General features: G+C 40.1%; 1 protein-coding gene across 2 annotated transcripts in view; it reads right to left on the bottom strand.

The window, feature by feature from the left end:
* Window positions 1–4,306: 4,306 nt before the first annotated feature.
* Window positions 4,307–26,166, bottom strand: part of LOC102962680 (pleckstrin homology domain-containing family B member 2) — a 47,049-nt gene continuing 25,189 nt past the window's right edge. Inside the window, exons 5-8 of one of the 2 annotated variants that reach the window (XM_042994151.1) lie at window positions 21,759–21,798; window positions 20,186–20,275; window positions 11,794–11,902; window positions 4,307–5,706 (exon numbers count right to left, since the gene is read on the bottom strand). In XM_042994151.1, the coding sequence (XP_042850085.1) occupies window positions 5,570–5,706; window positions 11,794–11,902; window positions 20,186–20,275; window positions 21,759–21,798 (376 nt within the window). In that variant the 3' untranslated portion in view covers window positions 4,307–5,569. The remainder of the gene's footprint in view (window positions 5,707–11,793; window positions 11,903–20,185; window positions 20,276–21,758; window positions 21,799–26,166) is intronic. The other variant, XM_042994153.1, reaches the window with a different exon arrangement.

Here is a 26,166-nt window from a genome sequence, read left to right as displayed (position 1 = left end):
GAGGAGGAACAATCAGGGGCAATGATGTAATCTGCCACAAAGCCCACTATTTGGTGTGATAAATGAGTTTAAGGTATTAAAGAACAAATGAGTGAAATGACCACATTCCTTGCTGGGAAGGGGGACTCTTCTCCCCTAGGCCCCAAGCTGCCTGTCAACTGGGGAGTAGGGAAAGAAATAATTGAACAAGAACAAAATCTGTGAGCAATGATGTTTGTGTTGTATGAACCAACAATTTACATGTAATTTGCAACCACCTACTGTACGAATCAGTAAATACTATGCAACTGAGGGTTAATATAAACTGATTTCCATTGAGTGTCAAGGATAGCTGGCCATTGTTATCTGCCATTCACTGGATGTTCATTGGCAACTGTCATCAGAACAGATTGCTCCTGAACTCGGACTACACTGTGTAGCTAGGGTCGTGTGACTAGCTCTTACCACTGGAATGTCTAAAGTTTGAGCACCACTGACAAGCTGAAGAATGGGTAGATCTTCACCACCTTTCTGTTCCATTTGGCATCCACGAAGGACTCCAAGACAACCAGTGTGGTCCCTAAATGATAGCCTGGGGAAATCAACCACAGGACTAGGAGTTGAACAGTAAAGCATTCAGCACTCAGCTCCTGAGATCTCAAGTGGCTTATCACAGCAGTCAGCCTCTGCATACAGTGACACAGACTCCCACTTCCAGGTCTTATGCTCCAGAGAAGCTTATCATCCATGAGTTCCACAGAGCCAACAGGAACACAACCCCTTCAAGAGCCCCACACTGGGATGAGAAACTTTTGAACAATATCCTTCATTATAGCATTGTTAGCAATAGCAAAAGTCAAATGGGTACTGGATGGAATTATAGGATAAATCAAATGAATGAGGAAGTTCTTTAAGTACTACATGGAAACACCTCAGATATGTTAAGTCGGGGAAAAGAAGAAAAGAGCTTTCATACATCAGTTTTCAAGGTATGATCCAAGGACTCCTTAGGGTACCCAAGACCCTTTCAGGGGGTCTGCTCAGTCCTCCCTTTCCAACTACATGTCTATGTGCAGCCATATTTCCTTCTATGCCTCAACTAACAAATCAAATCAGACCGAACACAGAAACATACAGGAGAATCCAGCTGGTTTCTATTAAACCAGATGCTAAAGAAATATCTTCAAATGTGAAAATGCTTTGCCTCAGATTTTGGTTTGGAAAATAATTTTTGTAAATTCTGTTATAGCTTTTAAGTTTCTAATTGTCTCAATTTTATTTCATAATATGGAAAATATTGATAAATATAACTCATGTTTAAAAGCTCTTTGGAGGCCTTAAAAATTTAATAGTGTAAAAGGATCCTGCGACTAAAGTGTCTGGGTACCACTGGTGTATATATCAACCTCTGTGTAAAAAGGGGAGAAAAATAAGAATATTTTTTGTACTAGACTATATATGCATGAAGGATAACATGAAAGATAAACCTTCATGAGAGAACCTCTCTTCTCAAGAGAGGGTAGGAAATGGGCAGATGGATAACCCATTACTAAATCTTTGTTTTTAAAAAAAATTCTGGTGCTATGTATAACTTACTCAAAAAAATTTTATACAGCTGGAGGCAGCAGGGGTCAGCATGACAGAAGACGATAAAGTCAAGCTGGAGAGGGAAAGGGCTGTGGTCTGTGTGTGGAGTGTCTACCCTTCTCCACACCCAGAAAGTGTCTCCTGGCAAAATACTGGAGGATTGCTCTCTAAAGAAATGAAACCAAGAGACTCAAAGTTTCTGGTATAAATAAAACTCCTCATCTTAAACTGTAACACGCAACCACACATCACCATTTAATGAAAGTTTGCAATAGGTGAGGTAAACAGAAAAACTAGCCCAGAGGAAACTGTGGTAATTCAGGATCTAGAGATTTAATTTGCGGATGGGGAAAGGGAAAAAAAAATACACAGTCATGCAACCAAAGACATGTAGTTGGAAGAAGTTACTGAATCTGCACTGCCAAGTGGATCTGGTTCAGGATGATCAGTTTTCTCATAGTCATCTTACAAGTATTACTACACATGCCATCCATATGTCCCTGTGGAAATTACACCTTTATAGGACATGGCATAAGGAAAAAGAATATGCTTTCATATCAGATATAAACCCATTTCACTTACTACCTGTGTGCTCCTGAGAAAAATATTTAACTTCTGAGCCTGTTTCATCCAGTGTAACCTGGACAATAGTGCCTTATAGAGTTACTGTAAGAATCTAATGAGTCATTCTTTTCTGATGTGATAATACATTCCCCAGCACTCAGGGATTTCTAAGTGCCATTCTTTTTTTTTTAATCTCTTTTTAATGTTTATTTATTTCTGAGAGACAGAAAGGCAGAGCACGTGTGGGGGAGGGGCAGAGAGCAAGGGAGACACAGAATCCAAAGTAGGTTCCAGGGTCCAAGCTGTCAGCACAGAGCCCTATGCGGGGCTCCAAATCATGAACCATGAGATCATGACCTGAGCCAAAGTCAGACACTTAACCAACTGAGCCACCCGGGCGCCCCACTCAGTAACTGCCATTCTTATTGCCCATGATGTAGCAGAAAAAACTGACAGTGTGTTACTATAATTTTTTTAAAAAATGGATTGGTAGTTGCCAGAAGTGGGGGTGGATAGTGGGAGAAATAGGTAAGCTGGGTTTTATTTAGTTTAACTAAATTTAATTTAAAAAAACAGAAGTCACAATGCAACCTGCTTTAAGGTTAACCATTTAATGTATTAACATTTTCACTTATAAACATACAATTTGCATATACAGGGAAAATAGGTTCTGTGGACACAAGAGATTATGAGAGGGAAGCAATCAGAAAACAGATCAATTCTGGGGGGGGGGGGAGAAATGGAACTGCATTCCATGCCTGTGTCTACATAAACTTGGGAAGGAGAAAGAAAAATGAAACAGGATCATAACTGATGTAGAAAATAAACTTAGGCCATTCGTCTCAACCATGGTTGAGACCAGTGTCTTGGGTCCAGGTCTGGCCTGTTTCAGGATGATCATCTGAAACACAGCCACTGGTCTTTCTTTTCTCCTTACTATCTAAGACTCTGAAGTTCACTCCAGTAACCAAAAAACAATCAGCTTGGCATGTGTGCAATGTCAGTGGGCAACTTCTTCCACACATGAAAGTGAGAAAAGCTTACTCACACCTGAACAAGTTCCTTCCACCTCATCTAACTTTTTTTGATTTAGGATTACCTAAATTGAGGCAATCACAAAGCTGGCATCTACAGAAACTGGACCAAGGAAATGAAGTATCTCAGCCCATCTTTATACCTACTATGCATTTCCTAACAGCATCAAGTCACTGGCAACACTGAATTTCCAGGTTCAACTGTGGCTGCCCAATGGGGCTGGCCAACAGAGTGCACACACATGTGCCCAAGCTTCAGTTTACACCTGCCCCTTCAGTCAGAGGGGAGACTCTGCTTCCCAGGCATTTCAGCAACATAACTCAGTACCCTGTGGTTCCAGGAACTCCAAGTTCAAAATCAATACCCCAATACCACATTAAAAACTGTTTAATATTTTATTAGTAAAGCATACAGCTCTTAATAATGACTATCATCTAAACAAAGCCATTCTTACTACAAAGGATGTAAAATCATAAGAGCAACATTTTTAATCATCAAAACCAACCTTGTCACAAATCACAGTTGGCAATTTTCCACTGTCTCAAATATCCAAAGGGGTGACAGTCAAGTGCACCTCCTTTCAACTAGAAACAGACTCTACAGTGTAAGTTCAGCAGAACTGCCCAGGAAAACAGACCTGACATCAAGGTCGTTTGGCAGATGGCTTCATATGGACATCTATTTAAGTCTGCTCAGAGATGGAGTCAGTTGACCTATGAAACAAGTTATGTATGTAACTGACCACAGAAAATAAAAACAGAGTTTGTGCTACTAGGGAGTGTATTTTGGAGTGCCAGCGTAGGGACTGTCACTGTGCTAAACTGCCTTGGTGGAAGTACATTTTTTAAAGCTTGCGGGACAGAAGACTGGACTAATTTTGGGCTTTACAAATTCATATAAAGAAATAACAGGGGCGCCTGGGTGGCTCGGTCGGTTGAGCGTCCGACTTCGGCTCAGGTCATGATCTCACGGTCAGTGAGTTCGAGCCCCACGTCAGGCTCTGTGCTGACCGCTCAGAGCCTGGAGCCTGTTTCGGATTCTGTGTCTCCCTCTCTCTGACCCTCCCCTGTTCATGCTCTGTCTCTCTCTGTCTCAAAAATAAATAAACGTTTAAAAAAAAAAAAAAAAAAAGAAATAACAGAAGTGTAGGATTATGGGTTTTCCAGAGCTTCACACATAGCTGGGGCTCAAAATTACATGGTTTAAGCTTCTGTGTCAGGAATAAAAACAAAGCCCATGTCCTGGTCAAGCTGAGTAATACCTTGACAGAAGGTTATTCATGTTCTTAGGCAATCATTTCCCATCTGTAACCTGAGTCTCCCCAACAGCCATGGTCCCAAGAGCCCCCACTATCCATCACCAGGGCTCCATGAACCCCAGAGCTTGGGGGACAATCACAGTGCCCCAGTCCTGCACAAAGCAGGACACCTGCTCTTCAGAAGGACAGAAGAGAGGAAAAGAGCACCCTCTGCACAGTGTGATCCCCAGAGGCCTGACACAGTCACACTGTAAGTATGGCTCTCATTCCATTTCCTCACCACTCTTAATACCACTTTCTCAACAAGTAGCAAAATAAGCTATAAGTAGGCTGATGTGGCAATAAAAATATCCAAAGCAGACACTAAAAACATAGGGTCTTCTCTGAATAAAGCACATCTACCTCCACATACTTCAAACTGTTTTGGCTTCTTCAAGTTTTAAAGGATAAAACTTTGAGGCTCAAGCCAATTCCTAATATGGGATATTTTCCAAGGATCATACCAAAAGAACAAAGAATAAAATGAAGAAGCATCATTTTAAGAGGAAGTGGGGAGGAAGGTGGGGAGGGAGGGAGGAGGGCGGGGAGGGGGGCTGACCCTACCCCATCATCCTGAGCAGTCAGCCTTGCTGGCCCCAGAGGTCCTGGGGATACCACCCCACTGCCTCAGGGAAGTTCCTGGTTGCTTACCAGTCCACAACTCCTGAAGTTACATGCAGCCAGCTCTGATCCAAGGCTTCAAAGTTCAATGTTACACAGAAAGAAGATGCAGTTCTCCTTGCCACATTGCTCACTCATACATCACCATATATAAACAGAACACTAAATTATCCCTTAAGCACTATACCTAACTCTGAAAAGAAAATGCCATTCTAAATAGGTATGTCCAAAATAAGGTATTCCAAGAGTTCTAGAATGAAACTCCTGGAATGAGCCAGTGCCCCAGAGATTCCATGTTTTAGCTAAACACAAATCAGAAGCCTTCTCTACAGTACGTGTATGGATTAGTTAGAACTATGATGTCATCACTTTCAAAAGAACAATTAAACTATTATTAAAAACATTTATCACCAACAGAAATGCCCTGCAAATTATATTATTGCACACAGGGTATCAGAAGCTATGCACATCCAGATCTGAAGGACTCTAGAAGACCCAGAACAGAGACCCTAAGGCCATGCCAGTGGCTGCTCCGGCCAGCATGCCCAGTGCCAGATCACTGTCGCTGTCTCGATACCGCTCCCGAATGATGATCTGGTTGGCAGGCTGTTGTCCATAAAGTCCTAAAAAAGAAGTGAAAAAGCAGATGCTGTGAGGAGCAGTTTGTGAAGTCCAACATTCCCTCATAAAGACAGTGTGCCCTGAAGTGGCAAAGGTCACATCTCCCTGCATGTGCATCCCTCCCCTACAGTGCTATCTTCCTCTCAACAGGTGTGTGGAGTCGCTGAGTGGGTGCTCCCCGGCTCTCCCCCAGAACAGGCCACGGTGACTGTCTCTAAGACTGCAGTAAGAGGAAACCAAGGTGCTCAACTTTCCAAGGTCCAAACCCCCAAAAGCTGCAAATAGCAGGGTCCTAGTGCAGCTGTAAGCTCCAGTCCCCAATGTCCACTTCTCCCCCAAACACTGCAAACAGCAGGATCCTACTGCAGCTGTAAGCTCCTATCTCCAGTGTCCACTTCTGCCCTCCCCCAAACGCTGCAAACAGCAGGATCCTAATGCAGCTGTAAGCTCTGGTCTCCAATGTCCACTTCTGCCCTCCCCCAAACGCTGCAAACAGCCAGGGTCCTAGTGCAGCTGTAAGCTCCAATCCCCAATGACCACTTCTGCCCTCCCCAAATGCTACAAACATCAGGGTCCTAGTGCAGCTGTAAGCTCCAGTCCCCAATGTCCACTTCTGCCCTCCCCCAAACACTGCAAACAGCAGGATCCTAATGCAGCTGTAAGCTCCAGTCTCCAATGTCCACTTCTCCCCTCCAGTCACACTTATTAGGATGACAGGTAGATACAGGAGAGCATGGGAGATACACAGAGCCTGCATTGTGAGAGGCAAGAATCTCCACCTAAAGCTGAAAATGAAAAATCCATTTAAAAGCTAATTAGCTTCTTGATATTCATGTAAACCATTTTTAAATTAGACCTTAAATCTGCTAATAAAACTTGCTCATTTTTAATCATAGGTCTTTATGGGGGAAAATACTTACGTTAAGGGGAAAACTTCTAAAAGCAAACTTTAAACAACTTTAATATTTAATTTGCATGACTAAAGTTTACAACTGGAAATGTACTATTTGTTCTGTTCTATACTTCACAGCTATACTATCTAACAGCTAATTAGCTTTAAAATTACTCAAATATAAATAATGTTAACTTCCCTCCCTGACCTGCTGTTCCCTTAACAGTTCAACCCTAAGGAAGCAAGAAACTAATACAACAGTAATGTGTATATGTAGATGAAAACCAACAGCAAAATAAAGGCTAACATTTAGAAGTCCTTAGTACTCTAAGCAATTACAGTACTACAAGCATTTACATGTACTGACTCACTTAATACTAACAACCCTATGAGTTGAGTTTATTATTATACCCATTTTACAGATGGGCAAAAGTGAGGCACACAGGGGTTAATGGCAATAAAGGCATGCAAACCTAGGCACTCAGGCTACAAGTGTGCACTCATAAACCACTAATACCTCAAATATGATGGAGGAGAAGAGAAGAGAAAAGAAAAAACACCAAAGCTGCACGGTAGAATGACACCACTATAAACAAAGGGCTGATCAAGTACAGGTAACAGCACTGGAAGCAAACAATGTTTTATGCAATGTTTACCTTTCAAAATTGGTAAGCTAGTAGTATTTACTTTCACTGCCTTGAAATTTAAAAGTTTTCAATTAGGCAAATGGAACTATGAAATGTAGGATAGTAGGAACTTGCAAGCTGACTTAATTAGAAGATCCCTTGGACAATCTAAATCTACATTCCCTCAGTAGATCACATCAAGGGCCTCCTGCACTACATGACCAGGAGAGACCTCTCCTGCAGCTCCTGCTTGCCTCTGCTCCTACCAGGAAGAGAAATCCTTACCCAAGTCAGCTGAGGACATTTCTAAGTTGTACATACTGTAGTTACCTAACTTAACTAAGCTTTACATAAATGGTCAAAATGTGAATGTGAAATAGGCAGCTATTGCTTCCAGGATAACTAAGTTCGATACTTTAGGGTGGACTGAATAAAGGCAGGTAACTCACAAATTACTATCAGAGCAAGGAAATGAGTAAACTAAAAAACTAAAAAAAGAATTTTAAAACCTAGACTTGTTTGTACTTACCAAGGGAAACCGCGATGCGGTGATATGTCATGAGCACAGTGTTTACAAGACAAGAAAACTCCAACCAAAGGAGCCAATGCAAAGCAAAATCCTAGAGCCCATGTCAAAAGACAGCCCATGAGCACAGTGTTTACATGACAAGAAAACTCCAACCAAAGGAGCCAATGCAAAGCAAAATCCTAGAGCCCATGTCAAAAGATAGCTGAACACTGTCCACTAACACAGGTAAATTAAAACAGAACACTCATAGTGTGTACACAGCACCCTTTGTACTTTTTTAATTGGCTGACTGACCACTGGCTCCAATCATATTAAATAGAAGGCCTTGGGGCACCTGGGTGGCTCAGTCAGTTAAGCGTCTGACTTCAGCTCATGTCATGATCTCACAGTTCGTGGGTTCGAGCCCCGCGTCCGGCTCTGTGCCAACAGCTCAGAACCTGTAGCCTGCTTCGGATTCTGTGTCTCCCTCTCTCTCTGCCCCTCCCCTGCTTGTGCTCTCTCTTTCTCTCTCAAAAATAAACATTAAAAAAAAAAATTTTTTTTTTTTTTTTAAAGAGAGAAGGCCTTTACCCTGCTATATGCATGACTATGGTGTCTAAAGACCACATAATGTCATGAAGCTGGCCAAGCACTGGGGTATCCAGAAAGGCACTGAGAAGCTCCAATCTGGTCATCAGGACAAGGCTACTGGGGGATGACCACAAACTCAACTCACCCTCTCCACAGCAAGTATGCCTGCTAGATGGGTCACAACGCTAATGCTGAATGCCCACCTACTTCTTGACTCTGCCCTCTGCAGCAAGTAAATTGAGGGTGCTCATGAGAGGGCTATCTCTTTTTCTATGAAGAAAGGCAAGAGCAAGTAAAGAATCCCATTTACAGAAATTCCCTTTACTAGCACTTCTGCAAAACATCTGATCTTCTATACAGTAAGAAACAGCTGAGATTACCCCAGTCAGAGGTCTGGGGGCTGAGTAAGAAAGAAGTTCGCTCTCATGGCATGGTAGGCTAGGGCTTAAAACCCACCAACTGCAAGACAAACAGGCAAAGAGATCAAGTTTGTAAACAATTATACCATGTTTATCTCTGCCAGTCAGCAGAAAAATGTAAACTAAAGCAACCTAAGGATCCACTTTAGACCCAAGGAGGGTATCAAAACTTTTAGAGCTAATAACAATAAGCAGTCTTTCAGGACAGCTGAGAAACCAGTGCTTCAGGAACTTCCTAGAAGTGGTAGAAACTGGCAAATTTTACCAACACTGAAGAATATCTTCATTTTTGCCAATGTGATCAGCAGAAACGGTATCTCATTTCAATTTGCATTTCTTTATTAGTGAAGTTGAATTTTTTGTTATTAGTCATTTGCCTTTCTTCTCATGTAAATGGTCTCTGGCCTCAGTTGGACCAGTCTTAAATTATTCCCTTTTCAAACTCAGTCCATCATTGATTCCTCCCCACCAGGCTACATCTCCAATTCTATCATTGAAGTAGTAGAAAAAAATAAAAGTTCCTTTAAAGAAAAAAAAAAAAGAAAGAAGAAAAAAAACCATAATGCTAAGTGAAATAAACCAATTACAAAAATACACATACTATAGGATTCCACTTATATGAAATGTCTAAAGTATCCAAATTCACAGAAAAATAAAGTATAATAGTGGTTATCAGGGGCTGGGAGGAAGGAAAAGGGAAGTTGTTGTTTAACGAGTACAGTTTCAATATGGGAAGATGAAAAATTCTGGAAATCTGATGCACAACAATGTGAATGTACTGTACACTACTGAACTGTACAATTAAATGTACACTACTGAACTGTACAATTAAAATGGTTTTTAAAAAAGTAAATTTTATGGTACTTGTTTTTTTTTTACCATAATTAAAAATAATAACAATAGATTTTCTTCAAAAAAAGAAAGAAAGAAACTGGCAAACTGTTCTGAGAATCAACTGGGTAAATGGTATCAAGATTTGGGCGCCTGGGTGGCTCAGTCGGTTAAGCGTCTGACTTCAGCTCAGGTCATGATCTCGCAGTTCGTGAGTTCGAGCCCCGCGTCGAGCTCTGTGCTGACAGCTCAGAGCCTGGAGACTGCTTCAGATTCTGTGTCTCCCTCTCTCTGCCCTTCCCCTGCTCATGCTCTGTCTCTCTCTGTGTCTCAAAAATGAATAAACATTTAAAAAAAATTAAATAAATGGTATTAAGATTTACTGTAATACTGTCAGATGAAAGGATACAGTGTGGATTTCCCTCAAAACAATCCAGAGATGACAGGAGATGGAGGTGAAACAAAATTAGGCATGATATGCTAGCTGAAGGTGGTAATGGACAAATGACAGTTCATTACACTATTGTCCATACTTCTGCATGTTTGAGAAGCTTTCTAAATTTCAATGGTATCAAAAGAAAAATAAATGTCTATGCCCTTTAACACATTAACTTAATACACAGAAATGAAAAATGTATTCTAAGATTTAACAGGAATGAAAAAGAAAATCATTAGACATGTTCAAAGCAACATTTATGACTGCAAACAGGAAAAAGTAAACAGTTAATACTAGAAGATCACCCAATATAATATGCAGTCATTAAAAATACTTATGGAAATTATGTAGCACTCAGAATACACAGAATTGTAAAATGAGAAAAGAAATGCAAAAGGTGATATAAGATTTCAATGACAAAAATTTATTTTGTATGGGGAAAGTAATTCAAACAAAAATAGTTGTGCTAAGATCACAGGGCCAACAAATACTTCATTTTTTAGCATCATCATTTTATTAGTTTTCAATTTAACATGAAAAAAAGTCAAAAAGTCACAGTCCATGCTAGTTGAGTGAACTACATCAGATTGCAGGAACAGATAAGCAGAGAACCTCTCATACTGGATGCTCACCTATGAGACACCAAAGTAACCACCACTAATTAGCAGGATACTTTGAGTCAGGGGGCGGCAGCCCTGGGCCTCTCTGGGAGATTAGCATCAGTGACCACTTACCTCTCTGGCAACAGATTCTTCTTCCACTGCCGTGGTAAGACACTGCACTAGGTTTGTTCACAGCGCCCTCAGATTCAGATTCCCAACTGCTCTATGGGCTCAGGACTCTTGTAAGCTATTTGCCAGCTTCATTCACTTATACATTGATCCGATATGCCATGCCCACTGCAACCGCCTCTGCCTGACTTCCCTTCTCTGGGCTTCTGGGTGTGGCCTTGTTCTTCGGTTCATCAACCACATGATGGGGGCTCTTGGGCCCCCTCATCCTGACTGTAGGCTCTGGCCTCACAGCCAGCACTCTCCTGCACCTCCACCTTAGACCTCCCACTGCCCAAACTGCACCCAGGACTTGATGCTACCTACACAGGCCAGTTACTCACAACTACAATTTTCCTCAGGTAAGGTGAAAAATGGAAGTGCATCAAAAGCCTGGAATAAATGTAAGAACCTTCCAGGCCTTTATTTCACTTGCAAAATGGAGTATCGCCTCAGTAGTGATAATATTTGAAGGATGTTACCAGAAGAGAAAAAACAGGAGAAAGTTATCGTTTAAAATGGGATATAAGTGAATACCAGTAGGTACAAATTCTCTCCTTGGGAATAAATCTGGATACAACAGTGAAGTTTTAACAAGCCTACTCTGGGGCACCTGGGTGGCTCAGTCAGTTAACCGTCCGACTTCGGCTCAGGTCATGATCTTGTGGTTTGTGAGTTCGAGCCCTGCGTCAGGCTCTGTGCTGACAGCTTGGAGCCTGGAGCCTGCTTCAGATTCTGTGTCTCCTTCTCTCTCTGCCCCTCCCCCAAAAATAAATAAATGTAAAAATTTTTTTTAAATAAAAAAAAAAAAAAAACACAAGCCTACTCCAACTTTATAAGACAACGTAAAAATACATAACTTTTTTTTTTTTTTAAAGCATAGTAGAATCATTTGTGGTCTATAACCAGAAGCACTGCTCACTTATCCTTAAACTAAGAAATACAATTCCTTCAGGCCTCACAGATCCACCCAGTAAATGAAGAGAAATAAGGAATGGAAGGTGGGCGTGGGGTACCTGCATACGGGTACTGGTAGGGTACAGCATAAGCCTGTCCACTTGCAGCATAGACAACTTGAGTTCCTGGAGGGTACGCACCACTGTATGGACCATAGCCATATGCCTGCTGAAAAGAAATAGGCCCATCAGAAATACAATTTCGAAGTTCAGCATCCACTCATAATAAAAATCACCAACAAAGCAGGTGGAGAGGGAATGTACCTCCACATAATAAAGGCCATATGCAACAAGCCCACAGGACATCATAAACAACAGTGTAAAGTTAAAAGCTTTCCTCTAAGATCAGAAACAAGACAATACGGTGCCTGCCCACTCTTACTACTTTTATTCAACATCATAATGAAATTTTATTGTGTTTCACTTCACTGCACTTTGCAGATACTGTGTTTTTACACATGGGAGGTTTGTGGCAACCCTACATGGACCACGTCTATTGGCACAATTTTTCCAACAGCATTTGTTCACTTCATGTCTCTGTGTCACATTTTGCTAATTCTCACAATATTTCAAACTTTTTCATTATTAATATCTTTCTTTTTTTGAGAGAGAGCAAGCAAGCGAGCATACAAGCAGGGGAGCAGGGCAGAGGGAGGGAGTGGGGGGGGAGAGGGGGAGAGGGAGAGAGGGAGAGGGGGAGAGGGGGAGAGGGGGAGACAGGGAGAAGAGGAGAGGGGGAGAGGGGGAGAGGAGGAGAGGAGGAGAGGAGGAGAGGAGGAGAGGAGGAGAGGGGGAGGGGGGGAGACAATCTTAAGCAGGCTCCACACTCAGCACAGAGCCCACCACAAGGCTCAATCCCATGACCCTGGGATCATGACCTGAACCGAAATCAAGAGTCAGACATTCAAATGACTAAGCCACCCAAGTGCCCCGTTCATTATTATATTTGTTACAGCAATCTGTGATCAGTGATCTTTGATATTACTATTATAACTGTTTTGGGGTGTCACAAACCACACCATATAAATGGGCAAACTTAATAGATAAATCGTGTGTTCTGCTTGCTCCACCAACCACTAGTTCCTATCTCTCTCCCTCTCAGGTCCCCTATTCCCTAAAACACAACAATATTAAAATGAGGCTAATTTAGAAGAACCCTACAACGGTCTCTAAGTGCTCAGGTGAGAGGAAGAGTCGCAAATCTCTCGCTTTAAATCAAAAGCTAGAAAGGATTCAGCTCAGTGAGGAAGGCATGTTGAACACTGAGACAGGCCAAAAGCTGGGCCTCTTGTACCAAACAGCCAGGTTGTGAGTGCAAAGGAAAAGTTCTTGAAGGAAATTAAAAGCACTACTCCAGTGAACATACAAATGGTGAGAAAACAGAACAGTCTTATAGCTGATACAGAGAACGTATGAGTGGTCTGGGTAGAAGATCAGCCAAACCCTAATCCAGAGGAAGGCCCTGACTCTCTTCAATTCTGTGAACGCTGAAAGAGGGAAAGAAGCTGCAGAACAAAGTATGAAGCTAAGAGAGGTTGGTTCATGAGGTTTAAGAAAAGAAACCAGCTTTATAACATAAAAGGGCAAGGTAAAGCAGCAAGAGCTGATGTAGAAGCTGCAACAAGTTACCCAGAAGACGGCAGCTAAGATCATTTATGAAGGTGGCTACACCTAACAAGAGATTTTCAGTGCAGATGAAACAGCCTTCTATTGGAAGAAGATATTATCAAGGATTTTCATAGCTACAGATGAGAAGTCAATGCCTGGCTTCAAAGGACAAGTGGACTCCCTTGTTAGGGGTTAATGCAGCTGGCAACTTTAAGTTGAGGCCAATGCTCATTTATCAGAGTTTCTGCTCTGACCATACTTTTTTTTTTTTTTTTTTACCTCCTGATGTTTTAGTATTCTCAGTTGTCCAAAAACAGAATAGAAATGTCAGAGAAAAAGAATCAGTAAACGTACTATAAAGTGGAATAGAGAGGAAAATATATTGAAGAAAAGAAGGTGCACATGGGTGGCTCAGTCAGTTAAGTGTCCAACTTCAGCTCAGGTCATGATTTCATGGTCCATGGGTTCGAGCCCCGCGTCAGGCTCTGTGTTGACAGCTCAGGGCCTGCAGCCTGCTTCAGATTCTGTCTCCAGCCCTCTCTGCCCCTCCCCTGCTTATGCTCTGTCTCTAAAATAAATAAACATTAAAAAAAATTTTTTTTAATAAAAAGAAAATGAACAGAATCTGAGACATGTGGGACATCTAACATCCATATCATTAGTTTCAAAAGGAAAAGGGGTGGGGCTGAAAAAAACATTCCAGAAATAATGGCCTAAATTTTCCCAAATTTAGCAAGAAACAAAAAGACAGTGAACGCCAAATAGGATAACGCCCCCAAAATCCATACCAACATACTATAGTCAAACTTCTGAAAACTAAGGACAATGAAAATAGCAAGAAACAAACAATGCATTACCTACATGGGGGGAAATGTAAATGATAGCAGATTTCTCCTCAGAAACCATGTAGACCAAAGGAAATAGCACACACTTGACAAATGCTGGAAGAAATGTCAACTCAGAATTCTACACTAGTGAAAATATCCCTCAGAAATAAAGAAAAAAATCAAGACATTCTCAGATGAAGAACTGAGAATCTGTTGCCAACAGAGCTACTATCCTAAGAGAATGGCAAAAAAAGAATTTCACTGAACAAAATGTAAACAATAAAAGAAAGAACCCTAAAACATCAGGAGGTAAAAAAAGAAAAAAAAAATAGGTACAGAGCAGAAATACATGTAAATAAAAACTTTCCTTCACAGCTTGACTTTTCTAACAAGTCTGACAGCTGAAGCAAAATTTCTAACACCATCTGATGTGGTTCTCATATATAAAAGAAACGTGAACACTTGACTTTGAAAAATATGTAAATATGAATAATGCAGAGCAACCACTAAAAAAGCAATACAAAGAGACACACTCAAGAAACATTATAGATAAATCAAAATGCAACTTTATTTTTTTTAATGTTTATTTATATTTGAGAGAGACAGAGAGACAGAGCACGAACAGGGGCAGAGAGAGAGAGGGAGACAGAATCTGAAGCAGGCTCCAGGCTCTCAGCACAGAGCCCGAAGAGGAGCTTGAACTCATGAGCATGAGAGCATGACCTGAGCCATAGTCAGATGCTTAACCAACTGAGCCACCCAGGCGCCCCTCAAAAGACAATTTTAAAACATGTTCAAATAATTCACAAAAAGCTTAAGTACAAGAACACAGAGAAATTTAAAACACAGAACCAAAGGGAAACAAAAAACAAAATGGCATACTTAAACCTAATATATCAAAAATTACATTAAATGTAAATGGTCTAAATATACTAATTACAAAATAGAGATTTGTCAGATGTCAGATAGGGAAAACTCACATACATGTTATCTATGAGAAACTCACTTCAAATGAAATATGTAGGTTGAAAAAAAAAAAAGATGGGAAGAGATACCACACAAACAGTGAAAAGCAAGAAGAAGTGACTATATTAATATCAGAGCAAACATCAGACTAAAGAAAATTGCCAGAAACAGAAAGGGACATTACATTATGATAATACAGTTAACCCACCAAGAAAATATAAACGTCTATGGACCAATGACAGAGGTGCACACGTAAATTAAACAACTTATATGAAAAGGACCAATTACTCAAAAAGTACAAATTACTACAATCCACTCAATATGAAATAGAAAATGAACAGTACTATAACTCTCAAGAAAATAGAATTTGGAGGCGGCTGTGTGGCTCTCAGTCAAACATTCGACTTCGGCTCAGGTCATAATCTCAGGGTCCATGAGTTCGAGCCCCACATGGGGCTCTGTGCTGGCAGCTCAGAGCACGGAGCCTGCTTCCAATTCTGTGTCTCCCTCTCTCTCTGCACCTCCCCCACTTGCACGCTCTCAAAAATAGATAAACATTTTAAAAAAATAAAATTTGTAATTAAAAATACCCCACCCTCAAAATCTTCAGGCCCAGACTGTTCCACTGGAGATTTCTACCAAATATTTTAAAAAAGAATTAACATGGGACGCCTGGGTAGCTCAGTCAGTTAAGCATCCAACTTCAACTCAGGTCACGATCTCAGGGTTGGTGAGTTTGAGCCCCGCATCAGGCTCTGTGCTAACAGCTCAGAGCCTGGAGCCTGCTTCAGATTGTGTGTCTCCCTCTCTCTCTGCCCCTCCCCTGCTGGCACTCTGTCTCTGTCTCTCTCAAAAATAAACAAACATTTAAAAAATTTTTTAAAAATAAATTAAAAAAGAATTAACACAAATTCTATATAATCTCTTCTAGAAAATAGAAGAGCAGGGAACACTTCCCAAAATTCATTCTGTAAAGCCAGTATGACCTAATACCAAATAAGAGTACAAAAAAACTACAGACCAATATCCTTCATGAATATAGATGCAAAAATCTGTAAGAATATTAACAAACAGAATTCAGCAATAAAAGAAAAGAATTATACACCCAACTAAGAGAGGTTTATTACAGGGATGCAACTCTGGTTCAATATTTGAAAATCAATCAGTATAATCCATCATATTGACAGAGGTTTAAAAAAAAAATCACATGACCATGCCAATTGATGCAGAAAAGGTACTTGACAAAATTCAACACCTATTCATGATAAAACTCAGAAAACTATAAAAGGAACTTTCTCAACTTGTTATTGAACATCTTCAAAAACTACAGCTCACATCACATGTAATGTAGAAAAACCGAATGCATTCCCCTTAAAATCAAGAACAAGACAAGGATGACTGCTATTACCACTGCTATTCAACATAACATTAGAAGTTCTAACCAGGGCAAAGAAATAGAAGGCACACAGACTGGAAAGAAAACTCTCCCTATTTACAGATGACATGATTGCGTCTATTGTAGAATATCCCAAAGAATGTACAAAAAACTACTTCTAGAACCAACAGGTGAGCTTAGTAAGTTCACAAGCTATAAGATCAATAAACAAAAATCAATGAACTTGGGGAAATTAAAATTTAAAACATAATACCATAGACAACAATCAAAAAAAAATACGTAAGTGTAAATCTAACAAAACATGCCCAAGATTTTTATACTGAAACTACAAAATGCTGATGAAAAAAATCAGAGGATCTAAATACAGACAGTCCATGTTCACTGACTGAAAAACTCAACATAATATGTCAATTCTCCCCCCAAAAACCTGATACATAGGTTTAAAACAATTTCTTTCAAAATCTATCAAGAAGATTTTGTTGTAGATTTAGACACATCATATGGAAAGGAAATAGAACCAGAATAGTTCAGGGAATTCTGAAAAGGATAAAGTGGGGGATCAGTCTACCCAATTTTAAGACTTATACAGCTACAGTAATCAAGTCAGTGTGGTGTAAGAGGAAGAAAAACACATAGATCAATAGAACAATCAGAGAACCCAGAAACAGACACACACAAATACAGCCAAGTGAATTTTCACAGAGATGCAAAAGCAATTCCAGAAAGGACTTTTCATCAAATTGTAGTTGAATAAGTGGACATTCATATTCAAAAAAAATGAACCCTAACCCTAACGCCTTACATGTAAATCCTGGCACTATGAAACTTCCAAAAAATAGCACAGGAGAAAACCTTAGGAAACCTGGTCTTGGGGGAAGTATGAAACGACAACAAAAGCACAAACCATAAAAACTGATAAACTAGACTGCATGAAAACTAAAACTCCATGAAAGGTACTGTTAAGAGGATAGTAACACAATGCTCCAGACCACATATCTGACGAAGTGTTCCTATCTCAATCTCAAAGAACTCTCAAAACTCAATGTTAAAAGAAATAATAATACAATTAGAAAACAAGCAAAAGACATGAAGTGACATTTTACTGAACAGGATATACAATGGCAAAAAAAAAAAGCACATAAAAAGATGTCCAACATCGCTAGCTATTAGGGAAATGCAAATCAAAATTAGAATGAAATATCACTACATACCTGTAAGAACAGCTAAAATTAAAAAATGGTGACAGCATTGAATGCTGGGAAAGACGCAGAGAAACTGGATTATTCACATAAGTGAAACAGTAGAGTCATTCTGGAAAGTAGTTTCTTAGCTTTTTAAAAAATTAACCATGTACTTACCATATAATAGACCCAGCAATTCCATTTTGGGGCATTTTCCCCAAAGAAATAAAACTTTATGCCTATATAAAAAGCTATACATGAGGAGAATTCACAGTACATTTAGTGGTAATAGCCAAAACTTTGAAACAACCCCAAGTAAACATCCATCAATACTTAATGGGGTATACATGCAAGAATTTGGCTGGGTCTCAAGGGAACTGTACTAAGTGAAAAACATCAAACTCAAAAAGATCAGGGGTGCCTGGATGGCTCAGTCGGTTAAGCATCCGACTTCGGCTCAGGTCATGATCTCACGGTCTGTGGGTTCAAGCCCCTTGTCGGGCTCTGTGCTGACAGCTCGGAGCCTGGAGCCATCTTGGGATTCTGTGTCTCTCTGTCTCTCTGACCCACCCACCGCCCCCCCCCCCCCCCGGTTCATGCTCTATCTCTCTCTGTCTCAAAAATTAAATAAACATTAAAAAAAAATTTAAAAAAAAGATCACATGCTGTATGATTCTATTTATATAACATTGTGGAAATAACAAAATTATACAGACAGAGAACAAATCAACAAATCAGTGGTTGATGGGAGTTAGAAAGGGGAATGAGGGTATAACTATGTAAGGGTGTAGCGGGAAGATTTTATCAACAGTTTTATATCTTGATTGAAGGGCTGGTTACACAAACCTACACATATGATAAAATGACACGAAACCAGACATAAACATTTTGCCAATTTCAAATTCCTGGTTTTGATTTCATGTAACATGTAACAACTGAGGAGCTGAATGAGGAGTACATGAGATCTTTCCATATTATTTTTGGAACTTCCTGTAAATCTATAATTATTAAAAGTTAAAAAAGCAAAACAAAACAGAAGTCCCTCCCACAACAGAGACTTCTATATGTAGCACTGAACACTTAACACATCTAACTAGGAGATACTCCTAAGGTATTTGATATGTGATTTTTTTCTTGAGTTTTGTTTTTTCAAAGTAAAAAAAAGTAGGGCTCCTGGGTAGCTCAGTCAGTTAAGCATCTGACTCTTGATTTCGGCTCAGGTCACCATCTCACAGTTCATGAGATTGAGCCCCATGTTGGGCTCCGTACTGACAATGTGGAGTCTGCTTGGGATTCTCTCTCTCTCCCTCTCTCTGCCTCTCCCCTGCTTGCTCTCTCTCTCAAAATAAACAGAATCTTTTAAGTAAAAATAAAAATAAAGCATCTTTTCTGGTTATACAGAAAATTCAAGTAATTCATTAAGTATAAAAATCATCAATATCATATTATCAAAGCAACTATGATTAACATGAATCATTTCTAGGGGGCGTCTGGGTGGCTCAGTCAGTTCAGCATCTGACTTTGGCTCAGGTCATGATCTCACAGTTCATGAGTTCAAGCCCCGTGTCGGGCTCTGTGCTGACAGCTCAAAGCCTGGAGCCTGCTTCAGATTCTGTGTCTCCCTCTCTCTCTGCCCCTCCCCTGCTCACACTCTGTCTCTCTGTCTCTCTCTCTCTCTCTCTCTCTCTCTCAAAAATAAACAAACATTAAAAAAAAAAAATTAGGGGTGCCCGGGTGGCTCAGTCGGTTGAGCGTTTGACTTCGGCTCAGGTCATGATCTCATGGTTTGTGAGTTCGAGTCCCGCGTTGGGCTCTGTGCTGACAACTCAGGGTCTGGAGCCTGCTTCGGATTCTGTGTCTCCTCCTCTCCCTGCCCCTCCCCTGCTCATGCTCTGTCTCTCAATAATAAATAAACGTTAACTTTTTTTTTTTTTTTTAAATTAAAGGGGCGCCTGGGTGGCTCAGCCGGTTAAGCGTCCGACTTTGGCTCAGGTCATGATCTCATGGTTTGTGGGTTCGAGCCCTGCGTCAGGCTCTGCACTGACAGCTCAGAGTCTGGAGCCTGCATCAGATTCTGTGTCTCCCTCTCTCTCTGCTCCTCCCCACTCACACTCTGTCTCTCTCCCTTTCTCAAAAACAAATAAACATTAAAAAAACCATTTTTTTAATTAAAAAAAAAAAAAAAAACATGAATCATTATCAGGCCTATCTTAAAAACAAAATGTAACCATGGAGATTATAAAGCAATAGCTTTATTTTATGAAAGCAAACAATGACAATAATCTGTTTTTTAAAAAGTTTAAAGAAAAGGGTTGAGTGCATTTTTAATTTCTCTGATACTGGTTCAAGGGGTTTTTTTGTTTTGTTTCTTAAAAAGGAGAGTAGCACAGTTGGGAGGGGTGGGGAGAAGAGTAGCACAGAGACCCCAACCTCCCTAAAACTTGGATTCCAAAACACCAAGATTTGCTCCCTACCTCAGGGGTTGGTGCAGCATAGGCTGTGTAAGGAGGAGGGGAAGAAGCCACAGCTGTCTCATCATACAGGACTTCTGAGCCAACATAAGCCTACGAGAGGAGAGAGAATGAAAAACAGCTTTCTGTCACAAAGCAACCATATACAGGCTCTCATGATTCTGTACGTATACATATCCTTTCTACTCAGCAAAATTTTAAAAATTAGAACAGCAAATACAACAGGTCTCTGAAAAGCAGTGAACAACAAGAGTATCTCCCCACAACCCCCTCTAATCCTGCACTCTCCTGTCCTCTGAATTCGGGAGGAGGCTGTCCTCCTCAGCCATCTGCAGAAGGCAGGAATGGAGCTCTCACTGACTAAGGAGGCCAGAGTCTACCATTATCCAGGCCTTTTCAAAGATGTGGCACCACTCTCAACAACCCTTCTGTTAAATATAAATCCTACAATCTGAAGACACAGCAGTCAGGGATTGTCCTACACACACAGCCTGCTTTTTGCACTAAAAAAAAAATTCCTTCATTAAATTACTTCCCAGTGGAAAAAGAAAAATCTATGTACTCTTTTAAAAAAAATTCCAGGAGCACCTGGGTGGCTCAGTCAGTTAAGCATCTGACACTTGATTTCGGCTCAGGCCATGATCTCATGGTTCTCGTGGGTTTGAGCCCCATGTCTGGCTCCACGCTGATGGTGTACAGAGCCTGCCTGGGATGCTTTCTTCCTCTCTCTCTGCCCCTCCCTGTGAGCATGTGTGCACTCTCTCTCTCTCTCTCTCAAAATAAAAAAATAAACTTAAAAAAATAATAATAAATCCATGCAAAGAATCATCTTGGGATCTTAGCCCCAACAGTATGGATCATTAACACTAATTTCAGCCAAGATTTTTGTGAAAGAAAAGCTAACTGGAGTTGCAGAGTAGGCTTACAGGAAGAACTGTCTTGGGCTAACAGAGTAGGAAACAATGACATTTGGATATTAAGTCTTTTTTACTTTTCCTACCTGTAAAAATTATTTTATAAGCTTCATCTACCTTTTTCTTTTCCTCCCTTTATAGGGAAAAATAAAATCTTATCTGAAGAATAAAAATGTTTCCTGCAGAGGAAGTTGCCTTGATTCTCGGACACAAAAATGGCATTAGACCCCTACAAATGGGGTTTACTATCTCAGTGACTTCCTAAGGTCAGAAGCAGAACTAGAATCAAGCACAAGTCCCCAAAATGCTTGTTTCACAAGGCTGGGGTGCCATGAATGGACTCTGGTCCTTTTTGAGCCTTCTCTGTAAACTACAGCAGAATTCAAAGTGCTGCAAAACTTTCTGAGATACAGACACTTCTGGAAGACAATATTAGGACCAGTGTTGCCTGTACTGGCAGGGATCCTCCTGCCTTAAAAGGTTTGGCAAAATCTAGCTTACTCTCATATCAGTAAAAGGTGCCCTGCCCAGCTATGAGTGCTCAGCCATGGCTGGACGATCAAGAAACCCATCCCCATTTCCCTTTCTTAATCCCCTATCATCCCATTTGTTACAGCAAGACAAGGCAAAAACGTTACAGGTGATTGCCCTTAGCAACTTACTGTGTTTGTCCTGGAATCCTGCAGTGTAAATTTCCAGGCCCTGGAGAAAAGAAAAAGGGATGCTTATTTAAGGCAATCCAACATCTACCTCAAGGATTCTCAAACCTGTGTCGGCATCAAAATTTCTGGAAAAGTTTGTTTCAAGAACAGGCCTTCTGTCCTTACCCCAAGACCCACTCAATCAAATCATCTGAGATCTGCACAATACACAGTATGTGAAACAATATGTATCTGTGGCGCATACACTATATAGTATTTAAAGCCTACTCTATTACTATACAGTTTTTGCTTTACTCTTTAGTAAGTATAAAAAAATGCACATGTTTAACTCTACTGCAACTTGCTTTGTCAGTTCATGTCACACACACAGATCTACCGCATTTTAATTTATTGACTTATTGATTGATTCTGGGATTTTATTATTTAAATTAATTGATTTTCAAATTGGTTTCCGTACAACACCCAGTGCTCATCCCAACAGATGCCCTCCTCAATGCCCATCGCCCACTTTCCCCTCTCCCCCATCCCCCATCAACCCTCAGTTTGTTCTCAGTATTTAAGAATCTCTTATGGTTTGCCTCCCTCCCTCTCTGTTTTTTCCCCTTCCCCTCCCCCATGGTCTTCTGCTAAGTTTCTGAAGATCCACATGAATGAAAACATATGGTATCTGTCTTTCTCTGCCTGACTTATTTCACTTAGCATAATACCAACTGCATTTTTTTAATGGCTACATAATGTTCCATGATAAGAGATTCAGATTGTCAGCAATTTTTTTGTGATTGAAAACAGTCCTAGTACTTTTTTGCCAGCTTGAGAAATTGACATATTACATGTAAGTTTACAGTATGCAATGTAATGATTTGATGCAAAATGATGACAATATGATTCATACCTTCATCCCCTCACATAATTACTTATTTTTTCTGATCATAACACTTAAAACCTAGTCCCTTAACTTGTTCAAGCATGTAACAAGTATTTGCTAATTATAATCACAATACTACATAACTAGATGCCCAGAACTTAGTCATCATATAGCTGGAAGTTTGTATACTTTGACCAACATCTCCCCATTTTCCCCAACCACCATTCATTCTACTATCTTTTTCTAGGAATTTGGCTTTTTTAGATTCTACAAGTGAGACATATAGTAATTGTCTTTCTCTGTTTTACTTATTTCATTTAGCACAATGCCCTCAAGATCCATCCATATTGTTGTAAAACACAGGATTTCCTTCTGTTTTCCTTAATTGAATAATATTCAATGTATGTGGTGTGTGTGTGTGTGTGTGTGTGTGTGTGTGTGTGTGTGTATCACATTTTCCTTATCTATCATCCATCAACAACTGCTTAGGCTGTTTCATGTCTTGGATACTATGAATAATGCTGCAGTGAACATGTGGGTGCAGAAATCTCTTCAAGATAAGGATTTCATTTCCTTCAAGACATATATCCAGAAGGGAATTGCTACATCATATGATGGTTCTACTTTCAGTTTTTTTGAGGAACCTCCATAATGTATCCATAGTGGCTTATACCAATTTACATTCCTGCCAACAGTGCACAGGGCTCCCTTATCACTACTTCCTCACAACATTTACCTTTTTGTCTTTTTGACAACAGCCATTCTAAGAGATGTGAGGTAATCTCATTATGATTTTGTTTTGCCTTTCCTGGTGATTACTGAGGTTGAGCATCTTTCCCCATACCTATGGCCATTTGTACATCTTTGGAAAAGTATCTATTCAAGTCTTTTGCCCATTTTTAAAAATTGTGGTTTTTTGCTATGAAGTTATACAAATTCTTATATATTCTGAATACTAAACCCTTATCGTGTGGATGGTTTACAAATAATTTCTCCTATTCCATACAATGCCTTTTCATTTTACCGATGGGTTTCTTTTGCTGTGCAGAAGCTTTACAGTTTGGATGCATGGGTGGCTCAGTCAGTTAAGTGTCTGACTCTTGAGTTCAGCTCAGGTCATGATCTCACGGTTCAAGGGATCAAGCCCCAAGTCAGGCTCTGTGATGACAGTGTGGAGCCTGCTTGGGATTCTCTCTCTCCCTCTCTCTCTCTCAAAATAAATAAACTTTAAAAAAAATTTTTTTAACTAAATGTTTTTTTAAAAGTTTTACTGTTTGATGTAATCCCATGTGTTTCCTTTTCCTTTGCTGCTTGCATTTTTGGTGTCATATTCAAAAATTCACTGCCAAAACCAATGTTAAAGAGCTTTTTCCTGATACTGGACCATTTTCTTACACCATATACAAAAATAAAATGGATTAAGGACCTAAATGTGAGACCTGAAACCATAAAAATTCTAGAGCAGAACACAGGCAGCAATTTCTCTGACACTGGCCATGGCAATTTCTTTCTTGATAGGACTCCTAACGCAAGGGAAACAAAAGCAAAAATTAACTATTAGGACTCCATCAAAACAAAAAGCTTCCCCACAGTAAAGGAAGCAACCAACAAAACTACCTACTGAATAGAAGATATTTGCAAATGGTATATATCCAATGCAAGATTAGTATACAAAATATATAAAAAACTTACCAAACTCAACACCCCCCAAAAATAATCCAATTAAAAAATGGGCAGAAGAGGGGCGCTTGGGTGGCTCAATCAGTTAAGCATCTGACTTCAGTTCAGGTCATGATCCCATGGTTTATGGATTTGAGCCCCGCCTCAAACTCTGTGCTGAGAGAGTCTGGAGCCTGCTTCGGATTCTGTGTTTCGTTCTCTCTCTTGCCCCTCCCCTGCTCGCGCGCTGTCTCTGTCTCTCAAAAATGAATAAATGTTAAAAAAAAAAAAAAAGTTTTTTTAAATGGGCAGAAGATGTGAACAGACATTTCTCCAAAGACATCCAGATGGCCAACAGACACATGAAAAGATGCTCAACATCCCTCATCATCAGGGAAATGCAAATCAAAACTTTAACGAGATATCACATCACACCTGTCAGAATGGCTAAAATCAACAACACAAGAAACAGTAAGTGTTGGCAAAGATGTGAAGAAGGAACCCTTGTGCACTGTAGGTAGGAACGCAAACTAGTGTAGCCACTGTGGAAAACAATATGGAGATTCCTCAAAAATTCAAAATGGAGGAGTGTCTGGGTGGCTCAGTTGATTGAGTATTCAACTCTCAATTTTCGGCTGAAGTCATGATCTCACGGTTTGTTGAGTCTGAGCCTCACATTGGGCTCTCTGCTGTCAGCACAGAGCCTGCTTCTGATCCTCTGTCCCACTCTCTGCCCCTCCCCAACTCACACTCTCTCTCCTTCTCTCAAAAATAATTTTTTAAAATTCTTTTTAAAAAAAGAGGAAAAAAATTCAAATGGAACCACTGTATAATTCCATAATCGCACTACTAATTTACCCAAAGAATATGAAAAGATACATGCACCCCTATGTTTATTGCATTTAGTGACCAAACAACACCCCAGGTGTCTAGCAATAGATGGATAAAGAACATGTGGTATATATATGTGTATGTGTATATATAAACATATATACATATATGGATCTAGAGAGTATAATGCTAAGTGAAATAAGCCAGTCAGAGAAAGACAAACATCATATTATTTCACTCATCTGTGGAATCTGAGAAACAAAAGGCAGAGATTGGACTGATTCAGTGGCAAGCTAAGGAATGCCAAGAATTACCAGCCACAACCCAAACTAGGAGGAGGCAGGAAGGGTTCTACTGAAAGGTCTCAGAGGGAACATGGCTCTGCTGACATATTGAGCTCAGACTCTTAGCTCCCAAAACTGTGAGGGAATACATTTGTTGTTTTAAGGCACCCAGTTTGTGGCCCACAGCAAACTAACATTCTCCTATTCTTTACTCTATTAGCATTCTCATTTTATTTCAAGTTTGTTTCTTGTTAATAGACAAGTTATACTCTGTATTTTTTACCCAATCTCAGATCTTACTTTTTTTAAGGGAAATTTAACCAATTCACATTTATTGAGGTCATAAACATCACTGGTTTAACTACTGCTAATTCCAGATATTTTTTCCACTACTTAAAAGAACATTCCATTTGACACCTTAGTGTACAGTAGAGCACAGCTCCACGGCAGCTCTGGAGACAAAGGTTCAAATCCTCAGTCTATTCTACCAGCTCTAAAATCTTGGCAAGTGTGGTAAGCAGAATGATGTCCACCTCCTAATCCCCAAAACCTGTGAATGTTACTTCACAGGGGAAAGGGACTCTATAGATAGAATTCAAATTAAGGACCTTGAGATAGGGAGATTACCCTGGATTATCCACATTGGCCCAAACTATTCATTAAGTCCTTAAAAGCATATAACCTTCCCCAGATGCAAAGAACCAAAGAGATGACCACAAGAGAAGGGTTCAGCCCAGAAGCCAAGAAACCAGGAAGCCTCTAGAAGCTG

The sequence above is a fragment of the Panthera tigris genome, chromosome C1, assembly GCF_018350195.1.
Source record: "Panthera tigris isolate Pti1 chromosome C1, P.tigris_Pti1_mat1.1, whole genome shotgun sequence".
Lineage (NCBI taxonomy): Eukaryota > Metazoa > Chordata > Mammalia > Carnivora > Felidae > Panthera > Panthera tigris.
Note: the sequence above shows the minus strand (reverse complement) of the source record. Positions and strands in the feature narration are given on the sequence as shown.